Source organism: Pan paniscus, chromosome 3 (assembly GCF_029289425.2).
Source record: "Pan paniscus chromosome 3, NHGRI_mPanPan1-v2.0_pri, whole genome shotgun sequence".
Lineage (NCBI taxonomy): Eukaryota > Metazoa > Chordata > Mammalia > Primates > Hominidae > Pan > Pan paniscus.
The window spans coordinates 126783919-126810612 of record NC_073252.2 but is presented as its reverse complement, the minus strand read 5'-3'; the positions used below and the strand labels follow the sequence as shown (position 1 = coordinate 126810612).

The following is a 26694-nucleotide window of genomic DNA, read 5'->3' as shown; positions in this document are numbered from 1 at the left end:
GCATCATGATGACAGGATCAAATTCACACATGACAATATTAACCTTAAACGTAAATGGGCTAAATGCCCCAATTAAAAGACTTCAAACTATACTACATTGCTACACTAACCAAAACAGGATGGTACTGGTACCAAAACAGATGTATAGACCAATGGAACAGAACAGAGGCCTCAGAAATAACACCACACATCTACAACCATCTGATCTTCAATAAACCTGACAAAAACAAGTAATGGGGAAAAGATTCCCTATTTAATTAATGGTGCTGGGAATACTGGCTAGCCACAAGCAGAAAACAGAAACTAGACCCCCTCCCTACACCTTATACAAAAATTATCTCATGATGGTTTAAAGATTTAAAAGCCAAAACCATAAAAAGCCCAGTAGAAAACCTAGACAGCACCATTCAGGACATAAGCATGGGCAAAGACTTCATGAATAAAACACCAAAAGCAATTACAACAAAAGCCAAAATTGACAAATGGGATCCAATTAAACTAAAGAGCTTCTGCATAGCAAAAGCAACTATCATCAGAGTGAACAGGCAACCTACAGAATGGGAGAATATTTTTGCAAGCTACCCATCTGACAGAAGTCTAATATCCACAGTCTACAAGGAACTTAAACAAATTTACAAGAAAAAAATGACCCCATCAAAAAATGGGTGAAAGGTAACAACAGACACTTCTCAAAAAAGACATTTATGCTGCCAACAAACATGAAGAAAAAGCTCCTCGTCACTGGTCATTAGAGAAATGCAAATCAGAACCAAATGAGATACCATGTGACACCAGTTAGAATGGCGATCATTAAAAAGTCAAGAAACAATAGATGCTGGCAAGTTTGTGTATAAATAGGAATGCTTTTACACTGCTGGTGGGAGTGTAAATTAGTTCAACCATTGTGGAAGACAGTGTGGCAATTCCTCAAGGATCTAGAACCAGAAATTCCATTTGACCCAGCAATCCAATTACTGTGTATATACCTAAAGTATTATAAATTATTCTATAAAGACACATGCACACGTATGTTTATTGAAGCACTATTTACAATAGCAAAGACTTGGAACCAACCCAAATGCCCATCAATGATAGACTGGATAAAGAAAATGGGGCACATATACACCACGGAATACTATGCAGCCATAAAAAAGAATGAGTTCATGTGCTTTGCAGGGACATGGATGAAGTTGGAAAGCATTCTCCTCAGCAAACTAACACAGGAACAGAAAAGCAAATACTGCATGTTTTCACTCATAAGTGGGAGTTGAACAGTGACAACACAGGGACACAAGGAGGGGAACATCACACACCAGGGCCTGTCTGTGGGTGGCATGTAAGGGGAAGGAGAGCATTAGGACAAACACCTAATGCATGCAGGGTTAAAACCTAGATGATGGGTTGATAGGTGCAGCAAACCACCATGGCACATGTATACCTATGTAACAAACCTGAATGTTCTGCACATGTATCCCAGAACTTAAAGTAAAATAAAAATAAAAATTAAAAAACTGCCATCTTCAAATAAAAAAAAGAAATAGTGCTGGAAAAACTGTATATCCATATGCCAAAAATAAATCACCCCATCTCTTTTTTTTTTCTTTTTTTTATTATTATTATACTTTAAGTTTTAGGGTACATGTGCACAATGTGCAGGTTAGTTACGTATGTATACATGTGCCATGCTCATGTGCTGCACCCATTAACTCATCATTTAGCATTAGGTATATCTCCTAATGCTATCCCTCCCCCCACCCCACAACAGTCCCCAGAGTGTGATGTTCCCCTTCCTGTGTCCATGTGTTCTCATTGTTCAATTCCCGTCTATGAGTGAGAACATGCGGTGTTTGGTTTTTTTGTCCTTGCGATAGTTTGCTGAGAATGATGATTTCCAATTTCATCCATGTCCCTACAAAGGACGTGAACTCATCATTTTTTATGGCTGCATAGTATTCCATGGTGTATATGTGCCACATTTTCTTAATCCAGTCTATCATTGTTGGACATTTGGGTTGGTTCCAAGTCTTTGCTATTGTGAATAGTGCCGCAATAAACATACGTGTGCATGTGTCTTTATAGCAGCATGATTTATAGTCCTTTGGGTATATACCCAGTAATGCGATGGCTGGGTCAAATGATATTTCTAGTTCTAGATCCCTGAGGAATCGCCACACTGACTTCCACAATGGTTGAACTAGTTTACAGTCCCACCAACAGTGTCAAAGTGTTCCTATTTCTCCACATCCTCTCCAGCACCTGTTGTTTCCTGACTTTTTAATGATTGCCATTCTAACTGGTGTGAGATGGTATCTCATTGTGGTTTTGATTTGCATTTCTCTGATGGCCAGTGATGATGAGCATTTTTTCATGTGTCTTTTGGCTGCATAAATGTCTTCTTTTGAGAAGTGTCTGTTCATATTCTTTGCCCACTTTTTGATGGGGTTATTTGTTTTTTTGTTGTAAATTTGTTGGAGTTCATTGTAGATTCTGGATATTAGGCCTTTGTCAGATGAGTAGGTTGCGAAAATTTTCTCCCATTTTGTAGGTTGCCTGTTCACTGTGAGGGTAGTTTCTTTTGCTGTGCAGAAGCTCTTTAGTTTAATTAGATCCCGTTTGTCAATTTTGGCTTTTGTTGCCATTGCTTTTAGTGTTTCAGACATGAAGTCCTTGCCCATGCCTATGTCCTGAATGGTAATGCCTAGGTTTTCTTCTGGGGTTTTTATGGTTTTAGGTCTAACATTTAAGTCTTTAATCCATCTTGAGTTAATTTTTGTATAAGGTGTAAGGAAGGGATCCAGTTTCAGCTTTCTACATATGGCTAGCCAGTTTTCTCAGCACCATTTATTAAATAGGGAATCCTTTCCCCATTGCTTGTTTTTCTCAGGTTTGTCAAAGATCAGATAGTTGTAGATATGTGGTGTTATTTCTGAGGGCTCTGTTCTGTTCCATTGATCTATATCTCTGTTTCGGTACCAGTACCATGCTGTTTTGGTTTCTGTAGCCTTGTAGTATAGTTTGAAGTCAGGTAGGGTGATGCCTCCAGCTTTGTTCTTTTGGCTTAGGATTGACTTGGTGATGCGGGCCCTTTTACAAAAATCAACACAAAATGGACTAAAAAATGTAACACCCAACACTATGAAACTGGTGGACAAAAACATAAATGTTTCAGTACATTTTTCTGGGTAAAGGTTTTATGGAGAAGACCTCAAAGGCATAAGCAAGAAAGGCAAATATAGACAAATGGGATTATATCAATCTTAAAAGCTTCTGTATTGTTAAGGAAACAATCAACAGAATGAAGAGGAATCTGGCAAAATGGGAGAAAGTATTTGAAAACTATTTATCTGACAAGAGATAAATGTCCAGAATATATAAGGAACTCAAACAATTCAACAGTTAAAAGAAGAATCTAATTAAAAAAGGAGCAAATGAGCTGAATAGACATCTCTAAAAGAAGACATACAACTGGCCAAGAAGTATATGAAAAAATGCTAAACATAAGTAATCATTAGAGAAATGCAAATCAAAACCACAGTGAGATCCCATATCACCCCTGTTTTAATGACTTTTATCCTAAAGACAGGCAATAATGGATGCTGGTGAGGATGTGGAGAAAGGGGAACCCTCCTACACTGTTGGTAGAAATGTACATTAGTTTAGCCACTGTGGAGAGCAGTATGGAAGTCCTCAAAAAATTAAAACTATAACTATTTTGTTTTCAAAATTTATATGAAAAGGGACAAGAAGAGCTAAGACAATCTTGCAGAACAACTACACTTGGAAACAGATACTACCAGGTCTTAATATTTACTGTAAGGCTATAGTAATTTGGTTAGTACGGTATTGGCCAAGGAAACAAGCCAGTTAAACAGAATAAAGTTTGGAAATAGCTCTACACATACCAGACTTTCATATAGAATAAAGAAAAATGAATTTTGATCTCTACCCAAACTACTCTCATATGTAATTTCTGCATTGATTGCATATCTAAATGTTAAGGTAAAGCTTTTAGAATAAAACTTGAGGGAAGAAGTTATGAGCTTATAATAGGCAGGATGGCTTAAACAGCACGTAAGCACTAATCATAAACGAAATAACTGATAAACTGGGCTACTTCAAAGTGAAAGAACTTATGTTTTTAAGACATCATTAAGAAAGTAAAAAGACAAGCTATGGAATGGAGAATATATTTGCAATCTTGCAAAAATCTAGAATATATGAAGAATGTCTTCAAATTAATAACTAAAACAATTACCCATTAGAGAAACAGGTCACTTCACAAAAGAGGGTATTTAAAATGCTTTGTAACTGTAGAAAAGACTGTTCAACTTCATTATTTATCAGGTAAATGGAAATTCAAACCACAATGAAATACTACTATATCCACTGGCTAGAGTGAAAAGCATAGTTCCAACTGTTGACAAAGATGTGGAATAGCTCTTATATACTGCCTGTGGGAGAGTAAATGGGTAAGATTACTTCAGAAAATTGTTTGACATTTTCTTCTAGATCTGACTGATACAGACCTTATGAGTCATCAACTCTACCTATAGGTATACCCATCAGAAATGCCTATACCAATAAGACTTTTTCAAGAATGTTTGTAGCAGCACTATTTATAATAGTCAAATAATGAACAACCCAAATACTTCATTTAATAATAGAAAGCATAAATATATTGTGGCATACTTGTAAAGTGAAATAGTATATGTCAGTAAGAATGAACTAACCAAAATTACTCACAGCAGTAAGAATGAATGTCACAAACCCAGTGATAAGCAAAAGAAGCCAGACATAACAGAAAATATACTGTGTGGTTATATTTTTATAATGTTTTTAAAATAGGGAAAATGATTTCCTGCTGTTAGAAGTCAGGATTTGGGTCCCACATGGAGCCTGGGGGTAGTGACTTAGGGGGTTGGGGGTTGTTGGTCATATACATAGTTCTCACTTTTTGCAGTACCATGTTAACTGAAACTTGTGTGTATCAGAACTTTGTCCTTACTTGGATTTGATGTTTCCACAGAACTGTGCAAAATGAAGACACGTATACCAATATGCAAAGTGAAGAGTACTTGTATTCTGTTGCTTGATTTGAGTTCTGGTTACATGAGTATATTCACCTTGTGAGAATTATTTAGCTGTATACTTATAATTTGTACTGTCTTCTGTATGTATGTAGTACTTGAATAAAAACAGTATTGATTATCTTCCTTTCATCTACTCATTCTTACCATTCTATGCCTCTTTCATGGTATGTCTTTATTATTATTATTGTTCCTTGCTTATTTGCCTGTCTCTTCCTATAACTCTACAATCCATCCAATGGATAAGGACTATGAATTGTTTGTTCATCTTTGTATTATTTACTGTACCTCCCATGGGCCCTTACACATAGTAGGTAAATAAGTATTTACAGAGTAAGATGTTAAAAATTAATTAAGTGAAAGTTTAGAATTCAGAGGCTTCTTTGAGTTATATTTTTAAATTACTCTTTAATATGTATGTGATCATAAATACTTTCTCCCTTCAAAAAGCCAGAACATTACAGATGCTTTTAGTGATCCCTTTGAGCACCTTTCTTCTCTGTCCTATTTTCTTCTTTCCACCCCTAGAAATAACTTCGTTTTTTATGATATATATATTTTGATACATGTGAATTTAATTAATTTCTTGAACTACTTATGGGATTCTATTGTATCATTTTTTATTTATTCTGTTAAAAGACATTTTGTTAGCTATGTTTTATAGTAAAGGCACCACTGAAAAACCTCGTACATCTTGCGTTTAAATGTTTCTCCATATGCCATAGATACAAAATTTCTGGTCATGTTACGAATGCTGTAGGTCTTTTAACTTTGCTTTTGGTGTCTTTAGCTGTATAGAAGTTTTAAATTTGGATGTTGTAAAATGTGTCAGTCTTTCCATTTATAGGTTTTGCCCCTGGTGTCTTCCAGTTAACAAATGTAATTTGAGCAAAAAAGTATGGCAGGCGCTGCTTGGGATATTTGCAAACAAAACAGACAAAAATTTCTGCATTTGTGACGTTAAGAAAGCATTGTCTAACTCAAGGTCAATAATGCATTTTCTTGCAATAATTGTTAAAATTTTAACAACATTTGGATTTTTATCTATATTTTTCCATTTAGTATGTGCTAGCAGCTAATTTTGTTTTGTTATCCAGTACTATTTGTTGGATAGCAGTATTGTGTCCATTCAATTATAATTCTTCTTCTTTTATATACCACATACCTATAAATGCTTGAATCTATTTCTGGGTTTGTTATACTGTTGTGTTTGTTACTGTACCTATAGCATACTGTTTAAATTGCTATAGCATTGTGGTGTTTTGCTATGTAGTAACCAAGTTCTTCCCTCTTTCTTTTTTCTTTTCCTTTTTTTTTTTTTTTTGGTGAGATTATCTTGGCTAATTTTTCATACTTATTCATGGAACTTTAGGATTTATTTAAGATCAAGTTTCATAAATTATTCTATTGGAACTTCATTTTTGAGTGCAATGAAGTTGTAGTGAATTTTAGAGAGCTGACATTCTCAAAATATTGACCATTCCACACATACATTAATGTTATAGTACTATGTTTGTTTAGATTTCCTTTTATATCCTTTAGTAAAGCTAATTTTCTCAATAAGCTCCTGTACCATTTTTTGTTTGCTTTATTCCCAGATATTGTTTATCATAGTAGTGAATAGGATTTTTTTCGGTTACATTTTCTAATTATTGCTGGTATTTGAAAAAGCTACTGATTTTTTTTTTAAGTGTTCATCTTCTGTCTGGTGACTTTTCGTGTATTATCTTACTAGTTCTAATAATTGGTAGATTATACTGAGTTTTTAGGTAAATGGCCAAATTGTAAATAATAATAGCCTTCCATCTTGCTTTTCAACCTTTAAATTATAATTGATGTAGATTTCTGGCAGATATTTTTATCAAATTAAGAAAAAATCCTCAAATTTCTAATTTGCCAGTGGTTTTTATTGTGCATGGGTATTAAATTTACCAAATGCATTTCAGTATAAATTGAGATTATTATTTTTTTCTCTCATTTTGAATTACATAAATAGAGTTTCTAAGATTATGAAAATTTAATTGCATTTAATATTATATCACTATCAATTTTGGCTAGAATGATGTGAGAACACATTTTAAGATGTACATTCTTTTATAGAAAGCTGTCTGCCAAGGAGAAGGAGACGACACATTTGAAAACCTAGTATTTGACCAAAGGTAAAGTATTACCAGAATAATATCATTTTCTTCATTATATTTAATTATTATTAGCATAATTCAGTATCAGGAATGTTTGTTTTATGGTCTGCTGTTATTAAACTTAAATGCTTTGTTCTTGAATTGACAAGAAAAAGCAAGTATTACAGAGTCTACAAAATTAGTTCTCAGACAGGAGCGACTTTACCCCTGTTTCCCCAGGAGATATTTGGCAATGTCTAGAAACATTTTTGTTTGTCACTACTATGGAAAGTGAGGCTGCTGCTGCCATCTAATGGGTAGAGGCCAAGGATGCTGTTAAACATCCTTCATTGCACAGTCTAGCCATCCCACAACAAAGAATTTTTCAGTCCAAAATATTAATTGTGCAAATATTTAAAATTCCTGGTTTTGGAAAAAAGGGGAAAGTTTTTATTGCATGAGTAAACTAAACATAAAATTTTTATGTGTAATTTATTTCACTTGTTATATATTTATTAAACTAGATGGAACAGAATATGCTATATTTTTATTGTCTTTTTTTTAGCTTTTTAGCTCCTCTTGTTACTGAGTATGATAAACACCTAGGAGAACTAAATGGGCAGCTGAAATATTATCAGGTATGAAATCATAGTTATGAGGCTTTTGTAATATTTTATTATGAAAATAAAAAGTAAAATAGACTCCCTCTTTTTAAAAAGACATTGATGAGAAAGAGAATATTTGCTGTAACTAACCAATTGGTGGCCCTATGTAAATGTGTGTGAATGTATATATGTGCATATGTTTAAAGATTCTCTTCTAGCTGGGTGCGGTGGCTTATGCCTATAATCCCAGCACTTTGGGAGGCTGAGACAGGAAGATCATTTGTGCCTAGAAGCTTGAGACCAGCCTGGGTAACGTAGTGAGACCCCATCTCTTTTTTTTTTCTTTTCTATTTTTTGAGATGGAATCTCACTCTGTCGCCAGGCTGGAATGCAGTGGCGCGATCTCGGCTCTCTGCAACCTCTGACTCCCTGGTTCAAGTGATTCTCCTGCCTCAGCCTCCCGAGTAGCTGGGATTACAGGCGTGTGCCACCATGCCCAGCTGATTTTTGTGTTTTTAGTAGAGATGGAGTTTCACCATGTTGGCCAGGATGGTCTCGATCTCCTGACCTCGTGATCCGCCTGCCTCGGCCTCCCAAAGTGCTGGAATGAAGTTAGCTGGGTGTGGTGGTGTGCACCTGTGGTCCTAGCTACTCAGAAGGCTGAAGTGAGAGAATTGCTTGAGCAGCCTGGGAGGTCGAGGCTTTAGTGAGCTGTGGTCAAGCCACTGCACTCCAGCCTAGGCAACAGAACTGGACCTTGTCTCAAAGAAAAAAAATATTCTCTTCAGTTTTGTCTTTTAATTCAGTGTTTCCTTGCTCTTGCTATCTTGCATGAGATATTTCTTAGGTGCTTAGAAGAATCTCTTAATCTCATTATTGTTTGCTTACATCTCTCTTTTTTTAACCTAAAACTGTCTCGCATCCTTTCAGACCTTCCTCCTTACCTCATTCTATCTGCATCTCCCATTACTTGTAGAATGGATTATCATTTTGGGTCCCAGGGCTTATGGAGAACTAGAATAATAGCACAAAATTGTTTAGGGTACAATTTGAGTTTCAGTGAGCTACGTGTTTAGAGTATGCCTAATATTTATAATGTGTTTCTTTGATCTGAAAATGTCTTTTAACATTTTCCCCTAGAATTTTGACCTAATACTGGGATAACCATATAATAGAAGTATTTCTTAAATAGAACTTATATGACTCAAGCTAAACCTATCAGGAGGCAATGACCTCTCTCTATTAGAGCTTGAATATACTCATGATTGGATTTGGTTTAGATACCAATTCCTGGATAAATGCAGTTGTAGCAAGGGTGGCAGGGTTGGCTTGTTCATTAATGCAAATGGAACAGAGTATAATGACTTTTTATTAAAGCAGCCTGGCCAGGTGTGGTAGCTCACGTCTGTAATCCCAGCACTTTGGGAGGACAAGGCATGCAGATCACTTGCGGTCAGGAGTTCAAGACCAGCCTGGCCAACATAATGAAATCCCATCTCTATTAAAAATACAAAAATTAGCCAGGTGTGGTGGCACACACCTGTAATACCAGCTACTTGGGAGGCTGAGGCAGGAAAAATCACTTGAACTTGGGAGGCAGAGGCTGCAGTGAGCCGAGATCGTGCCACTGCACTCCAGCCTGGGCAACAGAGTGAGACTCTGTCTCAGAAAAATAAATAAATAAAATATATTAAAGCAACCCCTGAGACTGATTTCCTCAGAATCAGCCTGTGTGTGTGGCAGACACTAAGCACTTTCTCCCTTACTTCCTTTTCTTTTTATGCACGGACATGAAGGGATCCTACTGTGTACTTTCAAGTGTAGCACATAGTAGGCCCTTAAATATTTAATGAATGATTAAATGCCAGGGCTTATGGGAATAAGATGATTAGAGCTAGCTTAATAAGCCCTTATTTATCAATTAATGCATTGATATGTAGCTTTACTAAAAGAACACATAATGCTTCCAATTTCTAAAAATAAAATTAGGTTCTTTCACTGCATTTGAAATTATGTAGGCTTTCATTTCCAAGGTTATTTCTCAAATACATAAACAAAGTTGTCCTTTAGACCCAAATGTCAAATAAAAGCATTTCATTAAAATTATAGTGTCTGTTTTATCATAAGGTCTTCCTGGTCTTTACTGTGTATTTTTTAGCCTGTAGTTATTTAAATTTAGGACAAGCACAGTAATGTCTTTTAATCTTCCTAGCTGACAATTAAAGAGCAACAGAAAGCTCTCTTTTGCACAAATGATATTTTGCTTTTGTTTTCAGGACTAGTGAATTTAAAGTTGCTGCTGAATTTACTCTCTCTAAATTCCTATAATAACATATTATGTACTTTGGTTGTTATAGGATAGCTAATTATCTTGAAATTAAATTCATTTAAATTTTTTACAATCTGATTCATTTATTTCTTTAATCAGCCATTTTACTAAGATGTTTAACTTTGTTTTTCTATTTTGCATTCTTTACCGCCAAAAGTTGATCACTTAATTAATTACAAGAGAGAAATAAACTATGCTAGAAAGCCTGAGTCGTTGATGATAAAAATAATTGCTCCTTCTTTTAGAGAAAAAAAAATGTTGACAGCTAAGAATGGTTGCTCAGATAGATGTAATTGATTAGAAGGATTAGTTCTTATGACTTATTGACCTAGTCAAAAAATACTATATCTCCAAAGCAGGAAAAGTAGCACTGCAATTCTCTATATGGACGATTTTCTGCCAGAAAATATAAATAGTAGGGAAGAATTTGATGATGTGAGAAATACTGTATGGATTTCACTTCCTTCCAAATGTAAATATTTTGAAATATTATACAGTAAGGAATTTATAGTGAGAGCGTTACAATCCATCTTTAGTCTTAGCTAGTGAATATATCTTACATAATTATTTAAGAGTAATAAATATTCTTTAAGATGCACTGATAGTTTTGCAACTTTTAAAGATCAGTTTATTGGCTGCAGTGGGCTGTGATCGTGCTCTCACACTCCACCTTAGGAGACAGAGTGAGACCCCATCTTAGGGGAAAAAATTATTTAAAAACTATAAAATTAAGATAATGGCTACAATAAATCCAAACCTCTTGCCATGGCATTCTTAAAACCCTGTACCTGTCTTTCTAATTTTATCTCTCACTGTATCAGTCCATATATGGTCAGTGCTCAATTATCTGGTAGTGAATTAATCCATGTTGGTTTAATTGTGTTTCAGGCCTAACAAGGACCTTGGAAAAGTTCACCTTTCAAACCAAATTTATAGTTAGAATTTGCTATTCTGATCTCCTAGACCAAGCTTCCTTGATCTTCTCTGGTTGAAAGAGAGAGAAAAAGGCTGACAGAACTGCCTGTTCCACCTGGCCCTTGCGAAAGTGTACTCCAGGATAAGCTTCTCTCCTTTAGCCTAGGAAGCACAATCAAGACTAATACACAATCATGAATTAGTTACCGTTTTAAGTGAGATTTTGCGTGCTTTTACATGTAAATTCAGGGTTTTGTGTGTCTGTGTGTGTGTGTGTATGCGCGTGCGCACGCGCGCACTCTCCATTTGCTCATTCACACTTACTGAGAGTTGACTACTTATTTTTTGCTATTTTGCTTTTACTCATATTTTCACCAACTTTAAATGCTTTCTTTTCTTTTGAAATCCTAACATCTTTTTACTCCTTCAGAGAACGTTAATCAGACCTTCATTTAATTCCCTTTCTGGTGTGCATTTTATTCTGCCTTGTATTTTAGTTAGGATTTTTTTTAACCATCTTTCCTACTATTTTTCAATGAGCATGTCTGTTTACCTTAGCGCCTTGTATGGTACGGAGAGTTTAGATAGTTAATGAAGGTGGTGAATCAGAAACTGAATGAATGACTGCTAAAAAAGACCTCCATTTTCTTCTTTACTGTTAGCATTTTACCTTTTGAAATACTAGAAAAATATACATGCTTATATGGGCTTCACCTAAACTGAGGTGAATTAACTAAGATATACATTCAAGATACAGGAACCATCTGGTATTCGTTATAGTGACATACTCCAGAATATCTTTCATCTGTTTTTCACAACTACAAGTCATAGGAATTACATTTATAAACATTTCTCACCATGTTACATAAAATATTTCTATTTTATTTATATTCTACTTAAAATGAATGTTTTATTGTGTTCTGTTTATTAGTAAATTATCCATATTAATTATCCCTTTGTTATAAATAAAGAATAAGTCTTTCTTATCTGTAAACTAGTGTCAGAATCTGATTGCTTACATGAGTGGTCTACTTAATGGAGATCTGATTGTCTGCAAAATGTATTGCCACACCATATTTTATTCTTTCAGAAACAGGTGGGTGAGATGAAATTACAACTTGAAAATGTCATCAAGGAAAATGAAAGGTAAATCAATTAACTATTGGTTTTATCTTTTATTATTGTCTTAGGTAACTTTTATTTTTGTTATTTGATATTTGATAGCTATAGTATTAATAGTTAAGAATGTGGACCCCGGGGCTGATTTTCTATTTGACTCCTGGCTCGATTACTTGTTAGCTGTGTGACCCTGGACAGGTTACTTCCCTTTCTGCTTTAGTGTCCTCTTCTATAAATCAGAGATAATAATAGAACCTATTTCATAGGGCTGACTGTAAGGGATAAAGTAAGTACTTGGAGTAGCGTACAAAATAATCACCTTACCAATATTAGCAATCAATAATGTAGTATATAATATATATGTATGTTAGAAAACATATTGATAAAATGAAAACTTTTCAGCCTACCACTCAGCTTGAATGTTAAAATGTTGCCAGTGCTGGTGCATCTATCCATGTTTTTCTTCCATTTCCCATCCTTCTCTTTCTCTCTGCCAGAGATAAACACTATCTTGAATTTTGTGTTTATCATTCCCTTGCTTTTACAGTTTTTTTATAGGTGTGTGTATCTCCAAGCGATATACTTTTTAGTTTTATATTTTTAAAGACTGTATAAAAACGGTATCATCTAGTGTTCTAGGACTTACTTTTTTATTCAATAACATACACAAGTGCAAGAGTTTCAAGGAAGGAAGTTGCTGGATTATAGGTTATATGAATATCAATTTTGCAATATAATATCAACTTAATTTCCAAAATAGGTATACCAATTTACATTCTTACCAGTGATATTTATGAGTTTATATTGATCTATATCTTTTAATACCTGTAGCTCTTGTTAAGCTTAATTTTCATCATTTTGACTGTTAAATACTTTTTTATTGTTGTTTTAATTTGCATTTTCCTGAATACTAATATTGTTGACTTTTTTTTTTTGAGACAGAGTCTTGCTCTGTCTCCCAGGCTGGAGTGCAGTGGTGCGATCTCGGCTCACTGCAAGCTCCGCCTCCCGGGTTCGTGCCATTCTCCTGCCTCAGCCTCCCCAGTAGCTGGGACTACAGGTGCCCGTCACCACGCCCATCTAATTTTTTTGTATTTTCAGTAGAGACAGGGTTTCACCGTATTAGCCAGGATGGTCTCGATCTCTTGACCTCATGATCTGCCCGCCTCAGCCTCCCATTGTTGACCATTTTTATATGTTTATTTACCTATGTGGTTTTCTTTTCTCATAAAATGCTTGTTCATATATTTTCCCCATTTCTACTTATCTTGTTCTTATTAAATTGCCAAAGTGCATATGTGATCTGTATTCTGAAAATTTGTTGATGTGCTGGTCAGTCTCAACACAGTAAACAATAACCATTCTAGAAATTTGAAACAAGAAAGGATTTAATTCACTTACATTTAAGTGCTACTAAATCATTAGTTTTACAGTTACACCTCAGAGACTATAATCCTGAGGTTAGGAATTTATGGTGCTACCACCATCCCTGGTGCTACCACCATCCCTATTACTACCATGGCAGCATTATTTCCATAAAACTGGAGACTTGATATTGGAAAAAGGGCCATAGGATATTGACTACAAGAGACATTTTTGTCTATCCAGTTTTACTTACCAGCCACCATATCAACAGAAAAAATGGTCTCAGCTCACTTCTACCTTTTATATCTCCCTTAAATGCCTCTCACTGGTAAAATTTTAATCTTATCCACAACTTCAGCTGCAAGACATCTGGGCAATGTAGTTTTGGACTTTCCGCCCCTGGGACAGAGGCCAGAATATGGAAGGGAACAGAAATAAATAATGAGTGCCAGTGGTTCATACAACACATTAGATAATAGGTGTTTCAAATGTATATTCCCAGATTGTGGTGTGTTTGATGAACAGAATTTTTTTTTCTTTTTTTTTTTTAACTTAAAGTAAATCTCTCACTCTTCTCCTGTGGTTATTGTTCTTTGTATCTCCTGTAAGAAGTCCTTTCTCAGCCTAACGTCATAGAGATCTTCTCTTATATTTGCTACTAAAAAATGTTTAAAGCTTTTCCATACCAAGTTTCTTAACTTTAACCCATAAAATTCATATAACTGGACTGAAATCTGATACATCATTTTTTGTTGACTTTTAACTAGACTAAAAATCCAAAATTTTTTGAGTTCTAAATTTGTTCAAAACATGGGCTCTTTTAAAGTTTGACATTCTTTTATTTGTATTTTTCTATGTTATGTAGTAATTTTATTTTATTTTAATTATATTTATTTTTATTTTAGTGTAGCTATATTTAAATTAATACATGCTGTTCCTTAAAATTACATAGCACACCCACGGAATTGTCTTGCCTTTGGCTATTTCATGATTTTCTCTCTTCCTTGTATTTTCCATTAGTTTTCTTTCCTTCTGATTTCCAAAAACTTCATATATTTAAGCTGTCAGTGTTTACTGAAGTGCAAAATAAAGTACATCTTTTAATTGGGCTTTTAGTTTTTCTCATTTATTTTTGTTTTTTTCCCATGGGAAATTTTTTTTAATCTTAGTATTTTATGATTTACTATTCTTTTCCAAAATACTTATTAAGCAGGAATTTACTCTTCCTAGTAAAGAATATTATAAAGATTTCTGAATCACCAATATACTTAGATAAAGCTTGTATTTTAATGTGCTGAGAATAGACAAGGTATTTTATGGTTGAGATAATCATTTAATTGTTTCCTATATTGGACTTTATATTATTCCTTTCATATGCAGGTCTTTTGAAGCCAGTCTTTAAAATCTGCCTTCACCTATTTAACGGTAATTCAGTCATGTCTCATGAGTATGTTTATTCCTAGTACAATAGGAAAGTGTAAAAAAATGGATTCTAAGTTTATTAAAGACACTTTTGGTAACTTGAAAGTGTTAATCAGGTTTTAAAGTGAACTCTACTAATTATGTCATTAAGAAACATCCTACTTTTAATTATATATTGTGGCTAAGGACTACAAAATCAAAAGAATGTATTATTTTTAAAGAAAATACCTTATATATACATGGACAGGTTTAAATAATGGAAGGTAGCAATGGTGTGGATTATGTAAAAGTATACAATTTCAGATTACTGAATTTTGGAAAAATTTTAATACTTACATTTACATATCAGAGTATACTATCTGAGAATTTACTACAATAGGAAATAACGAAGTCATTTTATAAAACTCAGACTGAGGAAAATGTAAAAAAAATACATATTATTATTATTATCATGCTCCCTTCCATTTTTAAATCCTTGAAATGTATTTCATGTTGAGATTATAGAGGTTTTTGTTTCGTTTTGTCTTGTTTCTTTCTCAATACTATTTTTTCCTCCTCTCATAGCTTTCCAGAGGAAGGAAATTGAGTAAGATAATTGAATAAATGAATGAATACATGTACAACATTTTCTGATACTAAGTAAATACAAAGTAAATTTTATTGTTGTCATTTTTTATTTTACTGTTGAGGGTATGGAAGACATCATCTGTTGCCAGTACAAGAGCTGTTTTTTTTTCCTTCATACATAGTCACATAACCCTAATTTTGTTCCAGTGGCAATGTGCTCAGTGAAGATGAGCTTATTCCATAACCTGAGGTAATAAGTCATTGACCTAAACCAGTTTTTATGTCTTTTTGCCAGGAATTGGTTTGGAAGTGGACATGTGACCTAGTTTTAGCCAGTGAGATGAAAGTCCCTTGTGGAGCTTCTGAAAAAGTTTTTCTCTCTGATAAGAGGAGAGAGGGCAAAAAGAAAGCCTTCCCCTTTTCCTGCTCCTTGTCATTTTAGAAAGTGATGTGTGAAGCTGCTATAGCCATTTTTAAACTATGATTGTAGGTATCAGCAACATGAGAAGATTAGAAGAAGAGAAACATGAGGAAACCTTTGCAAAGTCCTTAAGTGATATTATTGAGCTACTGAAGCAAATCTGGAACTATATACCTTCCAACTTAATATTAGGTGAAGTAAGAAAATAGTCATTCACAACCGTTGAGTGATCACTAAATGTCAGGCACCATTTAAGGCTTTGAGATACATTAGTGAATAAAATAGACAGAAATGACTATTCTCACTTATTTGTTGGGTGTTTTATTACTCGTAGCCTAAGTGTACTGATAAAGAGATTTAATTACATCTGTCAGGGGTTCACAAACTGTAGCTTGTGGGTCAAATCTGGCCTGCCACATCTTTTTATAAATAAAATTTATTGGATCACAGCCATGCTTAGTCATTTAAATCTTGTTGATGGCTTTGTTTTATGTGACTATGAAGTTGAATAGTCGTGACAGAGATTGAATGGCTCACAAAACCTAAAATATTTATGTACTCTCTGGCCCTTTACATAAAAAGTTTACTAATCCCTAATACATGGAATGTTCTTTCACTGCAGAATCTCTTAAACTAGTCTTTAACAGTCACTAAAAAGTTTTTTTGAAATTTAAAACTATCTTAAGATATTTATTTAGGTATATATATATATATATATATATAGCTTTAGAACACAGAAACATAAAACTTCAACAAGATTATAAAGTTAGTATTTAGCATATAAAGTAGTTAGTATATGAATCTAGTATGTAGTGATATTTGGCATCTTGTTATTTTTTATTTTCTGATAGCCTGATATTTATTTTTTTAGATTACAACTAAATATGTTACAGATTTAAATAGCATTATACAATGGAATTATTTTAAACACTTATTTTTATTGATGTGCTTTCATAATTTGACTAATGATAATCAATGGTATGATATTTGATTTTACTTCCCCTAATTATGCCATTCATTTGTGCTGACAATATCCTATGAATACAGTATAGTAAATGTTTATTATCTATTTGAAATTTGGGAAGGAGTTCATGTATATATTTACAAAAACAATAATAAAGCCATTATTTTTCAGTGCTAGCCCAGAAAATGTTATTCTCCTCCCTTCAAATTGATGTGTTTATGTAATTTCAGAAGATGTGATGTAAATGTTTTATCTATTCTTGAGTGAAAAAGAGAAAAGAAATTTCTGGGATTACATGGTCAACACCACTCTGCTGGTGCTACTTGAGGTCATTATACTGTGAAGAAAAGCATTCCCCAAAGCCCGCCAGAATCCTATCTGCCTAAGCTTTAACTATGAAGTTTTAAATATCTATTTTTAATAATCTCGTGAAAAGCCAGAACTAACCTGGTTTCTATATGTGTCCTGGTTTATAATTGAGTTTATGTTTTTGTATTTATGTAGGTATAGACCTCTCATCAAACTTCATTTTGTTACTAGTCTTAAGTCACTCTGACCTTACGTTGGCTTCCTTAAACATGGTAAACTAGTTTCAACCTGAGGACCTTTTACTTGTTTCTTCTGCCTTGAATGTGTTTCTCCAGAGCTGCACAGGACTGGACTTTTCCCTTCATCCGTCTCTTATCAAGGAGGCATTCCTGAGCGCATTCTCTAGCCCTGCTCTTTCCAACCCCTCCCCTCTTTCATTTTTATATTATCCAATTTTATTTTATTCATAGTACCTTATTACTATTTGAATTTTTTTTTTTTTTAACTTTAAGTTCTGGGATACATGGGCAGAACATGCAGGTTTGTTACATAGGTATACATGTACCATGGTGGTTTGCTGCACCTATCAACCCATCATCCAGGTTTTAAGCCCTGCATGCATTAAGTATTTGTCTAATGCTCTCCCTTCCCTTGCCCCCCACCCCCGAATAGGCCCCAATGTGTGATGTTCCCCTCCCTGTGTCCATGTGTTCTCATTGTTCAACTCCCACCTATGAGTGAGAACATGCAGTGTTTGGTTTTCTGTTCCTGTGTTAGTTTGTTAAGAATGGTGGCTTCCAGCTTCATCCATGTCCCTGCAAAGGACCTGAACTCATTCTTTTTTATGGCTGCATAGTATTCTGTGGTATATATGTGTATATGTGCCACATTTTCTTTATCCAGTCTCTCATTGATGGGCATTTGGGTTGGTTCCAAGTCTTTGCTATTGTAAATAGTGCTTCAGTAAACATATGTGTACATGTGTCTTGATGGTAGAATAATTTACAATTTTTTGGGTATATACACAGTAATGGGATTGCTGGATCAAATGGAATTTCTGGTTCTAGATCCTTGAGGAATTGCCACACTGTCTTCCACAATGGTTGAACTAATTTACACTCCCACCAACAGTGTAAAAGCGTTCCTATTTCTCCACAGCCTCACCAGCATCTGTTGTTTCCTGGCTTTTTAATGATTGCCATTCTAACTGGTGTGAGGTGGTATCTCATTGTAGTTCTGATTTGCATTTCTCTAATGACCAGTGTTGATGAGCTTTTTTTCATGTTTGTTGGCTGTATAAATATCTTCTTTTGAGAAGTGTCTGTTCATATCCTTACCCACTTTTTGATGGGTTTTTTTTTCTTGTAAATTTGTTTAAGTTCCTTGCAGATTGTGGATATTAGACCTTTGTCAGATGTATAGCTTGAAAAAATTTTCTCCCATTCTGTAGGTTGCCTGTTCACTCTGATGATAGTTTATTTTGCTGTGCAGAAGCTCTTTCATTTAATTCGATCCCATTTGTCAATTTTGGCTTTTGTTGCGATTGCTTTTGGTGTTTTGGTCATGAAGTCTTTGCCCATGCCTTTGTCCTGAATGGTATTGCCTGGGTTTTCTTCTAGGGTTTTTATGGTTTTGGGTTTTACATTTAAGTCTTTAATTTATTTTGAGTTAATTTTTGTATAAGGTGTAAGGAAGGGGTCCAGTTTCAGTTTACTGCATAGGGCTAGCCAGTTTTCCTGGCACCATTAATTAAATAGGGAATCCTTTCCCCATTGCTTGTTTTTCCCAGGTTTATTGAAGATCAGATGGTTGTAGATGTGTGGTGTTATTTCTGAGGTTTCTGTTCTGTTCCATTGGTCTATATATAACTGATTTGATACAGTAACATGCTGTTTTGGTTACTGTAGCCTTGTAGTATAGTTTGAAGTCAGGTGGCATGATCTTTTTGATTAGCTTTGTTCTTTTTGCTTAGGATTGTCTCCAGCTTTGTTCTTTTTGCTTAGGATTGTCTTGGCTATATGGGCTCTTTTTTGATTCCCTATGAAATTTAAAGTGTTTTTTCTAATTCTGTGAAGAAAGTCAATGGTAGCTTGATGGGAATAACATTGAATCTATAAATTACTTTGGGCAATATGACCATTTTCACAATATTAATTCTTCCTATCCATGAGCATGGAATGTTTTTCCATTTGTTTCTGTCCTCTCTGGAGCAGTGGTTTGTAGTTCTCCTTGAAGAGGTCCTTCATATCCCTTGTAAGTTGGATTCCTAGGTATTTTATTCTCTTTGTAGCAATTGTGAATGGGAGTTCACTCATGATTTGGCTCTCTGCTTGTCTATTGTTGTTGTATAGGAATCCTTTGATTTTGCACATTAATTTGGTATCCTGAGACTTTGCTGAAGTTGCTTATCAGCTTAAGGAGTTTCTGGGCTGATACGATGGGGTTTTCTAAATATACAATCATGTTGTAGTCAAACAGACACAATTTGACTTCCTCTCTTCCTATTTGAATATCCTTTCTTTCTTTCTGTTGCCTGATTGCCCTGGCCAGAGCTTCCAATACTATGTTTAATGGGAGTGGTGAGAGAGGGCATCCTTGTAATGTGCCAGTTTTCTAAGGGAACGCTTTCAGCTTTTGCCCATTCAGTATGATATTGGCTATGGGTTTGTCATAAATACCTCTTACTATTTTGAGAAATGCTCCATTAATACCTAGTTTATTGAGAGTTTTTAGCATGAAGGATGTTGAATTTTATCAAAGGCCTTTTCTGCATCTATTGAGATAATCATGTGGTTTTTGTCATTGGTTCTGTTTATGTGATGAATTTCATTTATTGATTTGCATACGTTGAACCAGCCTTGTATCCTAGGGATGAAGGTGACTTGATCTTGGTGGATAAGCTTTTTGATGTGCTGCTGGATTCGGTTTGCTAGTATTTTATTGAGGATTTTCGCATCGATGTTCATCAGGGATATTGGCCTGAAATTTTGTTGTCTGTCTGGTTTTGGTATCAGGATGATGCTGGCCTCATAAAATGAGTTAGGGAGGAGTCCCTCTTTCTCTATTGTTTGGAATAGTTTCAGAAGGAATGGTACCAGCTCCTCTACACCCCACATCAACAGAATATTGATGTAGAATTCGGCTGTGAATCTGTCTGTTCCTGGGCTTGTTTGGGTTGGTAGGCTATTAAGTACTGCCTCAATTTTAGAACTTGTTTTTGGTCTATTCAAGGATTCGACTTCTTCCTGGTTTAGTCTTGGGAGGGTGTATGTGTTCAGGAATGTATCCACTTCTAGATTTTCTATTTTATTTGCATAGAGATATTTAGAGTATTTTCTAATGGTAGTTTTTATTTTTGTGGGATCAGTGATGATATCCCCATTATCATTTTTTATTGTGTCTATTTGATTCTTCTCTCTTTTCTTCTTTATTAGTCGAGCTAGAGGTCCGTCTATATTGTTAATATTTTCAAAAAACCAGCTCCTGGATTCATTCATTTTTTGAGCAGTTTTTCATGTCTCTGTCTCCTTCAGTTCTGCTCTGATCTTAGTTATTCATTGTCTTCTGCTAGCTTTTCCATTTGTTTGCTCTTGCTTCTCTAGTTATTTTAATTCTAATGTTAGGGTGTTGATTTTAGATCTTTCCCACTTTCTGATGTGGGCATTTAGTGCTATAAATTTCCCTCTTAACACTGCTTTAGCTGTGTCCCAGAGATTATGGTACATTGTGTCTTTGTTCTCATTGGTTTCAAATAACTTCTTGATTTCTGTCTCAGTTTTGTTATTTACGCAGTAGTCATTCGGGAACAGGTTGTTTAATTTCCATGTAGTTGTGCAGTTTTGAGTGAGTTTCTTAATCCCGAGTTCTAATTTGATTGCACTGTGATCTGAGAGACTGTTTGTTATGAACTCCATTCTTTTTCATTTGCGGAAGAGTTTTTTACTTCCAATTAGGTAGCCTATTTTAAAATACATGGTATGTGGTGCTGAGAATAATGTATATTCTGTTGATGTGGGGTGTAGAGTTCTGTAGATGTCTATTAGGTCCGCTTGGTCCAGAGCTGAGTTCAAGTCTTGAATATCCTTGTTAATTTTCTGTTTTATTGATCTAATATTGACAGTGGGATGTTAAAGTCTCCCACTAGTATTGTATGGGAGCCTAAGTCTCTTTGTAGGTCTGTAAGAACTTGTTTTATGAATCTGGTTGCTCATGTATTTGGTACACATATATTTAGGGTAGTTAGCTCTTCCTGTTGCATTGATCCATTTACCATTATGTAATGCCCTTCTTTGTCTTTTTGGGTTTTTTTTGTTTATTATTATTATACTTTTAAGTTTTAGGGTACATGTGCACAATGTGCAGGTTGGTTACGTATGCATACATGTGCCATGCTGGTGTGCTGCACCCATTAATTCGTCATTTAGCATTAGGTATATCTCCTAATGCTATCCCTACCCCCTCCCTCCACCCCACAACAGGCCCTGGTGTGTGATGTTCCCCTTCCTGTGTCCATGTGTTCTCATTGTTCAATTCCCACCTATGAGTGAGAACATGCGGTGTTTGGTTTTTTGTCCTTGAGACAGTTTGCTGAGAATGATGGTTTCCAGCTTCATCCATGTCTCTACAAAGGACATGAACTCATCATTTTTTATGGCTGCATAGTATTCCATGGTGTATATGTGCCACATTTTCTTAATCCAGTCTATCATTGTTGGACATTTGGGTTGGTTCCAAGTCTTTGCTATTGTGAATAGTGCCGCAATAAACATACATGTGTGTGTGTCTTTATACCAGCATGATTTATAATCCTCTGGGTATGTACCCAGTAATGGAATGGCTGGGTCAAATGGTATTTCTAGTTCTAGATCCCTGAGGAATTGCCACACTTACTTCCACAAGGGTTGAACTAGTTTACAGTCCCACCAACAGTGTAAAAGTGTTCCTATTTCTCCACCTCCTCTCCAGCACCTGTTGTTTCCTGACTTTTTAATGATTGCCATTCTAACTGGTGTGAGATGGTATCTCACTGTGGTTTTGATTTGCATTTCTCTGATTGCCAGTGATGGTGAGCATTTTTTCACGTGTTTTTTGGCTGCATAAATGTCTTCTTTTGAGAAGTGTCTGTTCATGTCCTTTGCCCACTTTTTGATGGGATGGTTTGTTTTTTTGTTGTAAATTTGTTGGAGTTCATTGTAGATTCTGGATATTAGCCCTTTGTCAGCTGAGTAGGTTGCGAAAATTTTCTCCCATTTTGTAGGTTGCCTGTTCACTCTGATGGTAGTTTCTTTTGCTGTGCAGAAGCTCTTTAGTTTAATTAGATGCCATTTGTCAATTTTGGCTTTTGTTGCCATTGCTTTTGGTGTTTTAGACATGAAGTCCTTGCCCATGCCTATGTCTTGAATGGTAATGCCTAGGTTTTCTTCTAGGGTTTTTATGGTTTTAGGTCTCACGTTTAAGTCTTTAATCCATCTTGAATTAATTTTTGTATAAGGTGTAAGGAAGGGATCCAGTTTCAGCTTTCTACATATGGCTAGCCAGTTTTCCCAGCACCATTTATTAAATAGGGAATCCTTTCCCCATTGCTTGTTTTTCTCAGGTTTGTCAAAGATCAGATAGTTGTAGATATGCGGCGTTATTTCTGAGGGCTCTGTTCTGTTCCATTGATCTATATCTCTGTTTTGGTACCAGTACCATGCTGTTTTGGTTACTGTAGCCTTGCAGTATAGTTTGAAGTCAGGTAGCGTGATGCCTCCAGCTCTGTTCTTTTGGCTTAGGATTGACTTGGCAATGCGGGCTCTTTTTTGGTTCCATATGAAATTTCAAGTAGTTTTTTCCAATTCTGTGAAGAAAGGCATTGGTAGCTTGATGGGGATGGCATTCAATCTATAAATTACCTTGGGCAGTTTGGCCATTTTCACAATATTGATTCTTCCTACCCATGAGCATGGAATGTTCTTCCATTTGTTTGTATCCTCTTTTATTTCATTGAGCAGTGGTTTGTAGTTCTCCTTGAAGAGGTCCTTCCCGTCCCTTGTAAGTTGGATTCCTAGGTATTTTATTCTCTTAGAAGCAATTGTGAATGGGAGTTCACTCATGATTTGGCTCTCTGTTTGTCTGTTATTGGTGTGTAAGAATACTTGTGATTTTTGTATATTGATTTTGTATCCTGAGACTTTGCTGAGTTGCTTATCAGCTTAAGGAGATTTTGGGCTGAGACGATGGGGTTTTCTAGATATACAATCATGTCATCTGCAAACAGGGACAATTTGACTTCCTCTTTTCCTAATTGAATACCCTTTATTTCCTTCTCCTGCCTAATTGCCCTGGCCAGCACTTCCAACACTATGTTGAATAGGAGTGGTGAGAGAGGACATCCCTGTCTTGTGCCAGTTTTCAAAGGGAGTGCTTCCAGTTTTTGCCCATTCAGTATGATATTGGCTGTGGGTTTGTCATAGATAGCTCTTATTATTTTGAGATACGTCCCATCAATACCTAATTTCTTGAGAGTTTTTCGCATGAAGCGTTGTTGATTTTTGTCAAAGGCCTTTTCCGCATCTATTGAGATAATCATGTGGTTTTTGTCTTTGGCTCTGTTTATATGCTGGATTACATTTATTGATTTGCGTATATTTAACCAGCTTTGCATCCCAGGGATGAAGCCCACTTGATCATGGTGGATAAGCTTTTTGATGTGCTGCTGGATTCGGTTTGCCAGTATTTTATTGAGGATTTTTGCATCAGTGTTCATCAAGGATATTGGTCTAAAATTCTCTTTTTTGGTTGTGTCTCTGCCCGGCTTTGGTATCAGGATGATGCTGGCCTCATAAAATGAGTTAGGGAAGATTCCCTCCTTTTCTATTGATTGGAATAGTTTCAGAAGGAATGGTACCAGTTCCTCCTTGTACCTCTGGTAGAATTCGGCTGTGAATCCATCTGGTCCTGGACTCTTTGGTTGGTAAGTTATTGATTATTGCCACAATTTCAGAGCCTGTTATTGGTCTATTCAGAGATTCAACTTCTTCCTGGTTTAGTCTTGGGAGGGTGTATGTGTCCAGGAATTTATCCATTTCTTCTAGATTTTCTAGTTTATTTGCATAGAGGTGTTTGTAGTATTCTCTGATGGTAGTTTGTATTTCTGTGAGATCAGTGGTGATATCCCCTTTATCATTTTTTATTGCATCTATTTGATTCTTCTCTCTTTCCTTCTTTATTAGTCTTGCTAGCGGTCTATCAATTTTGTTGATCCTTTCAAAAAACCAGCTCCTGGATTCATTAATGTTTTGAAGGGTTTTTTGTGTCTCTGTTCCCTTCAGTTCTGCTCTGATCTTAGTTATTTCTTGCCTTCTGCTAGCTTTTGAATGTGTTTGCTCTTGCTTTTCTAGTTCTTTTAATTGTGATGTTAGGGTGTCAATTTTGGATCTTTCCTGCTTTCTCTTGTGGGCATTTAGTGCTGTAAATTTCTCTCTACACACTGCTTTGAATATGTCCCAGAGATTCTGGTATGTTGTATCTTTGTTCTCGTTGGTTTCAAAGAACATCTTTATTTCTGCCTTCATTTCGTTATGTACCCAGTAGTCATTCAGGAGCAGGTTGTTCAGTTTCCATGTAGTTGAGTGGTTTTGAGTGAGTTTCTTAATCCTGAGTTCTAGTTTGATTGCACTGTGGTCTGAGAGACAGTTTGTTATAATTTCCGTTCTTTTACTTTTGCTGAGGAGAGCTTTACTTCCAAGTATGTGGTCAGTTTTGGAATAGGTGTGGTGTGGTGCTGAAAAGAATGTATATTCTGTTGATTTGGGGTGGAGAGTTGTGTAGATGTCTATTAGGTCCGCTTGGTGCACAGCTGAGTTCAATTCCTGGATATCCTTGTTAACTTTCTGTCTTGTTGATCTGTCTAATGTTGACAATGGGGTGTTAAAGTCTCCCATTATTATTGTGTTGGAGTCTAAGTCTCTTTGTAGGTCACTCAGGACTTGCTATATGTATCTGGGTGCTCCTATATTGGGTGCATATATATTTAGGATAGTTAGCTCTTCTTGTTGAATTGATCCCTTTACCATTATGTAATGGCCTTCTTTGTCTCTTTTGATCTTTGTTGGTTTAAAGTCTGTTTTATCAGAGACTAGGATTGCAAGCCCTGCCTTTTTTTGTTTTCCATTTGCTTGGTAGATCTTCCTCCATCCTTTTATTTTGAGCCTATGTGTGTCTCTGCACGTGAGATGGGTTTCCTGAATACAGCACACTGATGGGTCTTGACTCTTTATCCAATTTGCCTGTCTGTGTCTTTTAATTGGAGCATTTAGTCCATTTACATTTAAAGTTAATATTGTTATGTGTGAATTTGATCCTGTCATTATGATGTTACCTGGTTATTTTGCTCGTTAGTTTATGCAGTTTCTTCCTAGCCTCGATGGTCTTTACAATTTGGCATGATTTTGTAGCGGCTGGTACCAGTTGTTCCTTTCCATGTTTAGTGCTTCCTTCAGGAGCTCTTTTAGGGCAGGCCTGGTGGTGACAAAATCGGTCAGCATTTGCTTTTCTGTAAAGGATTTTATTTCTCCTTCACTTATGAAGCTTAGTTTGGCTGGATATGAAATTCTGGGTTGAAAATTCTTTTCTTTAAGAATGTTGAATATTGGCCCTCACTCTCTTCTGGCTTGTAGCATTTCTGCCGAGAGATCCGCTGTTAGTCTGATGGGCTTCCCTTTGTGGGTAACCCGACCTTTCTCTCTGGCTGCCCTTAACATTTTTTCCTTCATTTCCACTTTGGTGAATCTGACAATTATGTGTCTTGGGGTTGCTCTTCTCAAGGAGTTTCTTTATGGTGTTCTCTGTAGTTCCTGAATGTGAGTGTTGGCCTGCCTTGCTAGATTGGGGAAGTTCTCCTGGATAATATCCTGCAGAGTGTTTTCCAACTTGGTTCCATTCTCCCCGTCACTTTCAGGTACACCAATCAGACGTAGATTTGGTCTTTTCACATAGTCCCATATTTCTTGGAGGCTTTGTTTGTTTCTTTTTATTCTTTTTTCTCTAAACTTCCCTTCTCGCTTCATTTCATTCATTTCATCTTCCATCACTGATACCCTTTCTTCCAGTTGATCGCATCGGCTCCTGAGGCTTCTGCATTCTTCACGTAGTTCTCGAGCCTTGGTTTTCAGCTCCATCAGCTCCTTTAAGCACTTCTCTGTATTGGTTATTCTAGTTATACATTCTTCTAAATTTTTTTCAAAGTTTTTAACTTCTTTGCCTTTGGTTTGAATTTCCTCCTGTAGCTCGGAGTAGTTTGATCATCTGAAGCCTTCTTCTCTCAACTCGTCAAAGTCATTCTCTGTCCAGCTTTGTTCCGTTGCTGGTGAGGAACTGCATTCCTTTGGAGGAGGAGAGTCGCTCTGCTTTTTAGAGTTTCCAGTTTTTCTGTTCTGTTTTTTCCCCATCTTTGTGGTTTTATCTACTTTTGGTCTTTGATGATGGTGA

At 35.6% G+C, this 26694-nt stretch overlaps 1 protein-coding gene across 9 annotated transcripts in view; it reads left to right on the top strand.

The window, feature by feature from the left end:
• Positions 1-26694, top strand: part of SCLT1 (sodium channel and clathrin linker 1) — a 206320-nt gene that overhangs the window by 39775 nt on the left and 139851 nt on the right. For 7 of the 9 annotated variants that reach the window (XM_003823112.5, XM_034959139.3, XM_063603903.1 and 4 more), the window contains 3 exons: positions 7188-7246; positions 7773-7845; positions 12147-12202. In XM_003823112.5, coding sequence (XP_003823160.1) covers positions 7188-7246; positions 7773-7845; positions 12147-12202 — 188 coding nt within the window. Of the gene's footprint in view, positions 1-7187; positions 7247-7772; positions 7846-11029; positions 12051-12146; positions 12203-13117; positions 14907-26694 lie in introns of those variants that run through there. The other 2 variants (XM_057302158.2, XM_057302159.2) reach the window with 2 other exon arrangements.